General features: G+C 36.1%; 1 protein-coding gene across 1 annotated transcript; it reads right to left on the reverse strand.

Annotated features, from left to right (window-relative positions):
- Positions 1-8,966: 8,966 nt before the first annotated feature.
- Positions 8,967-11,530, reverse strand: LOC109169420 (protein FAR1-RELATED SEQUENCE 5-like). The gene is made up of 6 exons (XM_019318300.1): positions 11,363-11,530; positions 11,096-11,173; positions 10,509-10,876; positions 9,510-10,389; positions 9,290-9,433; positions 8,967-9,137 (listed from the first exon to the last, which is right to left on the reverse strand). Exons 1-6 carry the CDS (start codon positions 11,528-11,530, stop codon positions 8,967-8,969), a joined length of 1,809 nt encoding a protein of 602 aa, XP_019173845.1.
- Between the last annotated feature and the right edge of the window lie 590 nt (positions 11,531-12,120).

Raw genomic sequence — 12,120 nt, forward strand, 5'->3', positions numbered from 1 at the left:
TGTCACCAACTATAGCGTAGGTAAACCTGACATTGCTCAAACGATGATACGAAGGAATATTGCTTTATATACAAATACACGCTTCACTCCTCATGCAAGTCCAAAACTAATTATGCATCACGCATTCTTAATGAATGAGATTCACTCATTTGAAATGAAAAATTAGCAGCTTCACATCATGTTAAAGCTTGGATAAAGAGTGATGTGTAATCAATAAAATAGGAAATAAAACTGATTTGGACCAACTCACAAGAATTTTCCAACAATCCCCCACAAATTATGAGGGTTGGCAAGAAGATTTAATTTGTCTAAGCAATTCACAAGAAATGATGATCCCCATATATTCAAAGTAGAAGGCTAGAGGATAATGTCTGAGCAATACAAACGAGCTGATCTTAATGTCAGTGTTTGAGAACTTGAACTGACACGTAGTGACACTGAATAATTTTCTCCCCGAGAGTGATATAACTCTTGAACTCATCGGTTAGATAAATTTTAAACTCTAATGCACAAATCAACTCTAAATTGCAAGTTCTATGAAAGTCAAACTCTTTGACTTCTTATGAGAAACCCTTAGTATTCAAGTCTGTTGTGTTTATGTCAATATAGACTTTCAATCGTGTCAAGTCTATCCCAATATAAACTTTTAACTCTTTCAAGTCTATCTCAATATAGACCACCTTTAAAGGTTACAGAGTAGTTAAAGACATAAATCTTGTGTAAGTCTTTTCATGATTTCATTTGACCACAAAAGTGGTGTCCGTCATCATGAATTCCTTACCTGTGAGATCATTAGGTCTACATCAAAATAGACTACCCAAATTGGGTATAAAATCATTAAGAACAATTTATGCTCAAGTGTTAAGCGATGAATTCATTAGGTCTATCTCAATAGGACCACCCGTCTCATACAGGGCCGGTCCTATCATTTTATAGGCCCAGGGCGTAGCAACAAAAATGGGCCCTATATTAAATTAATATATATTCTTATAACTAAAATTTAAATTAAATAAGAGAAAAAAATATTAATGTCAAATAACTTGAAATAAGATGACATGGACCGTTAAACGGATAGAGAAAGACTCGGACCACCTCGTGGTTTACACACAAAAAAATAACTTGAAATAAGATTCACAAGTTTTGAACAATTATGCATACACATGAAAATAATTCTAAATGCCTTCCTAAATCCAAAATAATCAATACCGGCATTAATGCTTTAATAAATAAAGAATTATAGTTTAAAAAATGAATAAATAATTTAAAATCAAATGAGCTCATAGAGTATCACATTATTATTATAATAAATAATAAAGTAATTTTTAATAAAAAATTATAAAACAAAACTTACAAAATAAGAGCATAGCATAAAATCTTAATTATTGGAAGTAATAAATCAAAAAACTCCAAACGTGATAAAATATATTCATAATAAAATATAAAACATAATTAATGGATAAAATAGTTCGAATAAAAAATACATAATAAATCACACATCTTCTATATTGATATACACATTTATAAATACTTTTTCTTTTAGTTAGATCAATTTTAATTTTTTTTTATATTAATTTGAATACGATGACGCACAATAGGACTTTTAAACTACATTTTTTTTTTTGAAACCAACACCGAACAGAACTTCATTGAAACAGTAAACCCGCAATACAAGTGGGTGGGATAACAGCCCACGACCTGGAGACAGGCGAAGAACCAGTTGCCCAAGCAAGAGCGTGAGCTACATGGTTCGTTGAACTACATTGATTAGATAATTCTTTAAAAAAACTATATTTTTAAATGTTTTTCATAACTAAATCAAAAAAAATATATTATATATACATAATTCATTATAAAGTTCATAAAATAACACATATTTTAAAAATAACTAGTAAATTACTCTAATAAAAATAGATTCAAAATTTGATATGATCACAAATCAATCTATATTATAAATTTCACTATAATTATAGAAAGGTACAAAAAATCACAAAATTACAAATTACAAATTAAATTAAAAATACAAATTAGAAATATAAATAGAGTTGGAAGGAATATATACATAACTCATTATAAAATTCACAAAATAACACATATTTTAAATATAAGTAGTAAATTACTACAATTTAAATAGATTCAAAATTTAATATGAATCACAAATCAATCTATATTTTAAATCTTACTATAATTATAGAAAGATAAAAAAAATTATAAAAAACAAACATATAAATAGAGTGTGGATGAAATATTTAATATGCAAGTACATGAAGGGATTTGACCCTTTAACCTTCAATACACTAGTCACAACTCCTACCATCTCATCTGTCTCACATTTTGATTAAAAATATGTTTAGAAAATTCTTATACAAATATCTGTAGTATATATAGGTAATAGCATAAGATGGTGGGCCCCTTCCAAGTGTGGGCTCTGGGCAAGGGCCCAGCCTGCCCTTGCCCAGGGCCGGGCCTGGTCTCATAGGGTTATGAATTCATTAAGAGCTGTAGCTCACCCTCACAAGTACACATATTATAGGAATGACCAATTAGTGTACTACTTTGTGACTCTTTCCATGGCTTTGTTAGACCACACAAGTGAGGATCCACCATGAATTCCCATCTCATCTTGGGTTATAAGTCATTCCATCAATAATTCAACGACTACCCTCATAATTAGTCTTCTCTATTAAAGTAAGTATTTTTTTTTTTTTGAAAACCTCTATTAAAGTAAGTTGATCATCTCGATCAAACTTACGTACACTTTGACGTGTACTTTATTTACTCAGAAGTAATTCCCTTGAGATTTTCATTCTTAACATGAAACATTCTCTCTAACCATTATTCTCGGTACCTAGATTGATCTTTGGGGGCCAACATTGGCTCCTTAGTAGACTGGGCTACGCAAACTTTATAGGAACTTTGCACTTGGTTGATACACACTCAATAATGGAATACATTTCAACCAAATTGGTTACCTCAAACCACTAAGGTTTCCATTTATATAGGAATCCTAGATAATATTCAAGACGACTCAATTAAGATTTTAAATCATATGTATAAATACTCATTGCTAGTAAGCAACAACGATAATGTTGTTTCCATGTTGCTTCAAGTTGAACAACTTAATCATAAATTTCACATAATTTCTTGGAAAAAATAAATCTCATATTCAAAGATTATATTCAAACTAGCATTTATTAGAGAATGATTTATCTACATAAATTTTAATAAGGTGAAATTCAACATGCATAACTTTAGCATTCACCTTTAGCATAACTCGTATAGTCATATATAGCATTGATGTAATGAAAATCAATAAAAATTTCATATTCATTCTCAAAAAGCAAATAACCCGCTGTTATTTATAACATGGTAATTTAAATTAATGCTATTATTAAATCACTTAAGCAATATCTATTTGCAAGTCTTAGAATTTTAACATCATGTGAAAGTCAAACTCATTTCAGGTGATGATAAGTGGCGCTTCAACTAACCTGCATGATCAACACCCTACTACTTCTTAGAAACTCCTATTATGAATGGTGAAACAGAAGTTTACTTAAAAAACATCTTCCTAGCCAGAGTATTCAACAACAATGACTCTTCCATGCTAGCTACCAATAAATTGCAATTAAAGCCTTTGATATATATATATATATATATATATATATATATATATATATATATATATATACATATATATATATATATATATATATATATATATATATATATATATATATATATATAGAGGAGTGATCACATATGGCATATTAGGTGTGGCAGTGTGGTCAAATAAGAGCTGTCTGATCATTTCAATCCAACGAACAAGATTATAATTTTATGGCGCGCCTATTTATCTATAGCGTAGCAAAGAGGGGTAGATCTGTCATTTCATTCTATTCAAACACTGTGTGAAGGTTCCTTCTACAAGTCATATCGATTCATAATCCCAAAGCACAAGAGAACCGCTCCACTTCTCTCACTCTCCCGGCGACGACGTACTCTCCTTACTCCACGAAAGACGACGAATAATGGTGAAAAAAGGCAAGGAACCGGCGCGCATGGGTATGAACTCACTGCATTCTGTAATATATACTCTAAATAGACCTTTTTGTGTGTTTTAATTGATGATCGGTGTATAGTAAATAGGTAATTAGAGTATTTTCAGTGCCCTACATGCTTCCACTCGTCCATATCGTTTTTGTTCTGTGCATTGTCAATGGCATCGTGTAATATATTTCAATAAATACTGGTGTAATGGTGTATTTTTTCATTGTGCTTGTGTGTTGACTGTAGTGTACATTTCAATACCTACTGGTGTATTCTGACATACCTCAGTTGAGTATTGTAACCAACATTGTTGTGTGTTTTTCTTTGATATTGGTGTATTTTTTCATTGTGCTTGTGTGTTGACTGTAGTGTACATTTCAATACCTACTGGTGTATTCTGACATACCTCAGTTGAGTATTGTAACCAACATTGTTGTGTGTTTTTCTTTGATATTGGTGTATTTTTTCATTGTGCTTGTGTGTTGACTGTAGTGTACATTTCAATACCTACTGGTGTATTCTGACCTACCTAAGTTGAGTATGGTAACCAACATTGTTGTGTGTTTTATTTTGATATTGGTGTATATTTCACTAAGTAATATTGTATTCTGGACTACATCACTTGAATATAATAAAAAACATTGTTGTGTGTTTTAGTTTTATATTGGTGTATTATTTCTTGTGTTTGTGTTGTTGATTGTAGTGTATATTTCAATAAGTAATAGTGTATTCTGGACTACATCACTTGAATAGAGTGAAAAACATTATTGTGTGTTTTAGTTTGATATTGGTGTATTTTTCAACATTGAGCTTATATCATGCAGACACCAAGAGGAAAACATTAGAACTAGAAGATCCCCCTGCAACAAAACAAATAAGGAGGCAACAAGCCCTTGACTTCCTTGATAGAATCGAGTCTGAGCTGCAAAATGAAGATTCCGAGCAACAAAATCAAGATGAGTCCAGCTCAAATGATGAGGAAGATGTACTGGATGTTGAAGACAAAGAAGCTGACCTGAAGATACGACCCCTTCCCACCCAATTAATGAACCCAATTGCAGACCTAACTGATCCCCAACGCAGAAGTGTAGAAGATATTGGACTAGGGAGACTTCTTGACCTGAATATAACCAATGTCCCAAGGAAGTTGGGGCTCTGGCTTGTTCAAAACTATGACGCTAGGAGCAACACGTTAAACCTGCCAACTGGTGAACGACTACCCATCATAGAACATGATGTTGCTGCCACAATGGGGCTGCCGATGGGAGGCATTGAAATTGTTAAAAGGGCATCCAAGGAAGTGTCTACACTATTGGCTGGCTGGAGAGCAATGTTTGGAAAGACTAACGGCCACATCACCCCCCATATTATGTCTGAGCATATGTTGACACTAAATGCTACTGATCCTTGGTTCAAAAGGCAGTTTGCACTGCTTGTAATGAGTGTATTGGTTGAGCCCCAAGTCAATGGTTATGTCAACCAAAGCTACATTGACAACTTCCAAAATGTTGACAACATCAAGAATCTAAATTGGTGAAGAATGCTCATCAATTCGCTCATCACCAGCAAGCAGTCATGGCTGGACAGTGTTGATGGGAGATACGGAGGACCAATTATTTTCCTGATGGTAAATATACTACCAGCAATATGCATCTAATTTATTACCCACCGATCAATTAATACTCTAAAATGCAAAATGCAGATATTCTATGTTAACCGTGTGGTGCTCTACCGGAGGACAGTCCCAAGAAGCTTCCCTGCCATGAAGAGCTGGACATTTAAGCTGCTCCGTCAACGAGAACAAGCAGAGATAAAATCTGGTGGCTTTGGATATGGCCGTCTTGAAGATGCCTTGCCATTGGACAGCACACCGTTCAAAGAAGGAAGTCCCCCCCCCCCCCCTCCCCCATTGATACAATCTGATGTTCGACCCCAACCACTGGCTATTGAAAGTAATGCACCACTTCCCACTGCGTTACAGGTAAAACAGACCACTTGAGTCACATTCATGGTGTACTCCCTTATATCTCTTTTACTGTTTTTAAACCTATTGACTGTTGTGCATCTTACAATGCGGTACCTTAATCAGTTTGTGTGAATAAGATAATGTACTCTAATGGTGTGCTTCTTAATAGTATTTAGTGCATATTTTGAAATACATTGGTGTGTTTTATTATATCCTTGATGTGCATATGCAGGAGTTTGTTGATGAGATTACTAGCAACACAAGGACAATTGCAACAAGTTTGCTGAGAATATCCAGACTGATTGAAAATGCACCTGCTGCTGTTTTGGAACATCATACATTCAAGCAAGTTTTTGAGTCTGCTAGACAAATGCTAGGATTCAAAGCACAGGAAGATGGACAAATGACATTTACCCAAAGCGAAGACGCCTACTGGAGTGACCCTGAGTTTCTGAAAGCAGTTGATGAGATTGTACGTGCGGTGAACAAAAGGAACTTCCTAAATGATATACCCTCTTTCAGCCTGGGATTGTCACAGGATGAACCAAACAAAAGCTGGGCAGATGTGAGTGAAATTGCACGTGACTACCAGGATGTTAACGAAGCTCATGAGCCTGCTGAAGTTCAGTTGGGTGTGGATGATGATCAAGCAGCAGACAGACACCAAGAATGCCCTGAGACAGCTCAACAAGAACCCCTCTCTGACCACCATAAACAGGCCTTGCATGATACTCACGCAGCTGACACTAATACTGAGGTAATAAACTATAATAAATCCAACATTAACACACTATAAAACCTGATGCTCTCACCTTTAAATATTACAGGTCACACCAAAATGCCAAGGGCAGCCAGCCCCTGCATCGAGTCCACCCCCCCCCCCCCACCCCAACCAGCAGACAAGGGAAAAGGTCCAGCTAGAGTGCACAGCCCAATTGCACGAAGACCGATCACATACGTGCTTGACATTGACACACCATTATCTGCAACAGAGGAAGCTATCAGGCAATGGGTGTTGAAAATCCTAATCCAAATCTGTAAGCACAACACATTCTAGAAACAATGGTGTGCTGTTTATATATATTTGGTGCATTATATAATGATGTTGGTGTATAAATATCCTATGCACATTGATGTGTTATTCTATGTGATATTAGTGTATATTATGTTAACTATTGGTGTGTTTATACTAAATGATTAGTGACTGATTGTGTTTTATACCTAACATATTTCTTTTGTTTTCAATAGGACCCAAGAACTGTTCAAGTATGAAGGAAGGGTAATCTATTGGGAAGATATGCTGTCAATGAGGTCAGATTCACAGATCCCATTCTCTATAATTGATGCTTGGGCAGCCATAATCAACATCCGTGAGTCAGAAAGAGGATGTACGAAGTTCATTGCTTCGTTGTGGACAACAGTGAGTTGAACATATAAACCTAGCTTCAACTTTAACCAGCTTACAGTTCTAACAAAAATACCCTTACAATTTGCAGTTGTACACCGTTGTGGACCCACAGGGAGATGAGGACGTTAGATTTGCAAGATTCAAATCAAAGTACCTTGAAGACAAACTCATCGCTGGCGACGTTAGGTGGAACAGCATTCTATACGTAAGATGTTAATATACATTTGATGCATCCTACTGTTTATCTATTTGTGGTGCATTACCAAGATTCGTACTAACCCCCGTAAAAAACATATCTTTTTTCTATAACAGTTTTTGTTTCCAATTGTATCATGCAACCACTACTACCTGCTTTCCATTTGCCCACTAATGGAAAGATTTGACATTAATGACAACTCTTCTGTCACTGTGAAGAAAGAAAACAAGTATGGGACTGTGCTTGCAAATATGGTAACGCACTAAACCCTGTCTGATTACATATAATTACTGCACAACTACAACAAAAAATGCTCAGATTGTATTACTTGATGCAGCAAAAATTCTTGTCAAGGTTCTTGTCTGACCTGAAATCCTCATACAAGGATGAGAAAGTGAACAAGGTGAAATCTAAGATAATGAAAATGCCTTGGAGAGATGCACACAACAAGGTAGATTGTGGGATCCTTCTCATGCGACATTTAGAGACTTTCCGAGGGCAGACATATGATCAGTGGCAGTGTGGACTTCAGAAGGACAACAAGGATCAGTTGAACAAGCTACGAGTTCGATACATGGTTGCCCTAACCATGTCAGACTTAAATGAACACAAACATAGAAACATTCAGCAGGCAGCAGAGTTCCGGCTTTGAGCATGACATTAATGTGGAAGAAAGACACTGTGAATATCTCTGACTTGACATGTTTTTTGTGGTTTTTGATGACCAGCAGTTAATTTTTGTGATGCCAGACATCTAATCTGACAACTACATGTGCTCTTTTTGCGCTATAACAATGCACCATATGCTATAGTAAAACGCACCATGATATATTCTAACATGCACAAATATTTCTGTGTTATAAAACGTCTGCATACCTGTAAAATACACCAACCACACAAGTAAACACACACCATTGATATTTATTAGAATCAATTTACATGATTCAGTATACACTATTCTGACTGTAATATACACTACATTCAAAACCATAATACATGGTTGAATATATATAAATATGCACCACTATATGACTGAAAATGCACCACTGTTTATTATAAAATGCACAATACCAACCACACTCCAAAAAATCTGATTCTGTGTTATGAATCATCTGCATACCTTTAAATACACCAATCACACATATAAAACACACCACAATCACACATGTAATTCAGAATACACTATAAAATACACCAAATTGTGTGTCAAAACGCACCGTTATGTATTGTAAAACGCACAATTCCACAATGTCTACAAAATCCGGATTCTTTGTGTTATAAAATGTCTACACAACTGTAAAAACATCAAATTCCACAATACAAACCAACTAAGAAAACAACACAAAACTCTAGCCATTTAATGGGCACGTCCTACTATTATGGCCATATTCATCACAAGTATGGCATTTCCTGGATTGCTTTACGCACTTATTCACAGCTTTCTCCCTTGCACTCTTCATCCGCTTCCCGCCGCCCTTGTTCTTAGCTTTAATTGGATCACGCACCTCCACTGTTGACCCCTGAGACACATCACCACAAAATAATTTAATCACACTTTCTTTGCTGCTACTAGCTACCCCATTGTTATCCTCACACCCATCTTTGATAAAAAAAAAAAAAAAAACTCCCTTTGCTCACAAATAACACGTCTTAGTTTTTCGAACCGTTCTACATTACCATCAGCCAATCCCACGCAAGCATAAATTTCAGACCACATTAGATTAGTAAGCACCCTAACATTGTCCACTTTAGCCGATTGGTCAACAACCGTATCATCAATATCAAATATTGGCTTCAAACTGGCACCTTTTGTCCACTGAGACACCAAATACATAGAAGGAATTCTCTCAAGTCCACGATCTTTAAACACAAAAAAAAATATGCATACACACCAACCACATCCGCTCAAACATCTTGCATGAACATATAGCACTACAGTCAGCCAACAAAAACTCCACAGACCATGCCTTCTTGTCACCATCTTTTATCCCATAGCACACCTTACCCTCGCACTCACACAAAGACACCACTCGACAAGAAAAACAACCTTCACAAATCTCTACTTGCACATCATAAAATACAGAAATGGTATAGACATCCATTGCATGTTTCTCCAGCGCCAATGGAGTCTTCAAAACAGGAAAGCATGATTCAGAGTCAGCAGTCAATTTTGCTTGGGCATGTCGTTGTGCACTAATAGCACTATCAAAATGCACCAAAAACCCAACCAAACTGGAATGACCATTGGAGAAACTGCCAAAAAAACTATTTTGAGACTCTGATCGAGATGTTGTCCTAACAAATCCCGACATAAACTCATCATGAAAGTATGGAGATGCCCAAAATGTACGAGACTCAAACAAGTAACGAAACCAATCATTATCACCCAAACCATATTCCTCTATAATACGATTCCATAAATCCTCAAAAGTTTTGGAATCTATAGATTTGTTCCAAACAATGCCATTCAACTTCCTCCTAAACACATCGTCCTTAGCTAAAACCGGTCCAACCTTCTCGCCAACCTTGCACATTATATGCCACATGCAGAATCTATGTTTTGATGTACCAAACACACGAGCAACTGCAATCTTGACAGCTGGATCTTGGTCAGTAACGACACAAATAGGTTCATGACGCATGGTTTTCTTAAATCTCTCCAAAAGCCAAACATATGAGTCAACGTCTTCCCTCGTAAGTAAACCAGCACCAAATGTGATGGATCTCTTATGGTTATCAATTCTAGTAAATGGGACAAACACCAAATTATACCTACATAATGCACAACCCAATAACTACTGAATATACTAAATATAACAAAACACACTATTTGAAATCAAAATATGCACCAATATATTATACAGAATACACAATAACTATAAATTACTAACCTGTTAGATCGGTATGTAGCATCGAATAAAACAACATCACCAAACAATGCAAAGTTCTTCCTTGATACTGCATCTGCCCAAAAAACCCTTGTAAGCTGATCAACGTCATATTCAAACTCGAAAGCCTCACACAATTCACGCCTTTTAAAAAGCGTATCTATGAATAGTTGAGCATCACCATTCAATATGTATGCCATCAAATCACGCTTGAAATTCTTAAAATCCACCCCAGTAGCCCCAACATTGGAATACTCACCAATAATCTCCTTAAACAGCTTATACGATCGAACATACCCAATATTTGCCCGAACACAACTTGCAATGAACATTTGATGGCCAGTATCAAGACTACGATTCACCTTTAAAAACTGCTTAGCAATAATTGAACACATCACATGAGTGTGTCATTCCTCCAAAAAATGCACAACAAACAGTCCATTAGACTTACGCTTAAACACCACTCTAGCCTTGCAGCCAACCCTATTTGTCACCCTCCGTCTCTTCACAACAATAGGCTTACCATCACCAACACACGTAGATTGAGTACTATAAATACTCTGTTTAAACCCCTCTCGGCTACAAAATACCTGTCTCTCCACAACAACACCATCCCTCCTCCTCCGAATTGTACCCTGTCTACAATCAAAACCAACATACCCAGCATACTGTTTATAAAAAACAATAGCACAATCCAATGAATCAAACGTTTGCCCCACCACATGCTTCAAATTATCAGTGCAAACTGGACGCCAATACTTAGTCAACCCAGGAGACGTTTCCAAAACAAATGCATTGTCTTCCGCCTCAACATCAGTCAAACAGTGTTCATTGGCACCCTAACCACTAGTCTCTACAGCAACATCAGTTGAATTCCCTTCATCACACTGACTCCCACTTCCTTCTACGCAACCATCAATATGACCACCATCAGTGGAATGCTCTGTATTGCATACACCACCACTGCCTTCTACACCGGCATCAATTGACGTATCTTTATCACAAACGAAGCCCACCGGGTCCATAATAATAGCTGCACACCATGTATATATAATAACACACTAAAATAACCAATGCATGACATTTGGTAACTACAAAACACATAAAATACTATACTACTTAATATGCACCACAATCATGCAACTTTCACACTATATTAACACAATAACACACAACATCGTAACAACAATAGTGACTTATCTCACCACCAGAAAAATATCAAACCAGATAAAAAAACGCTATACTACATTAATATGCACCACGATGATTCAAATTTCGCACTGTATTCACGCATTAACGCACAACGTCGTACAGCAACATCGACTTATCTCACCCCCAAGAACAATATCAATCCATATAAAACCGATGTAACACATCCATGACATAACAAACGCATATTATTATGATCAAAATAAAACTACAAACGTCAATACGTCAATACATACCATTCTCCATCGCACAAACTGCCCGGTATACTCAGATTTCCCTACCAACTGATCTCCAGCGACCTTCTCCGATTTGCGAACCGATCGCGATCTTGAACTTCCCGAAATTGCGATGTGATCGCTATCTTGATCTTCTCTTCACCAAGTTGCCGATTCTCTCCGAGTTTACA

Source organism: Ipomoea nil, unplaced genomic scaffold (assembly GCF_001879475.1).
Source record: "Ipomoea nil cultivar Tokyo-kokei standard unplaced genomic scaffold, Asagao_1.1 scaffold3314, whole genome shotgun sequence".
Taxonomy (NCBI): Eukaryota; Viridiplantae; Streptophyta; class Magnoliopsida; order Solanales; family Convolvulaceae; genus Ipomoea; species Ipomoea nil.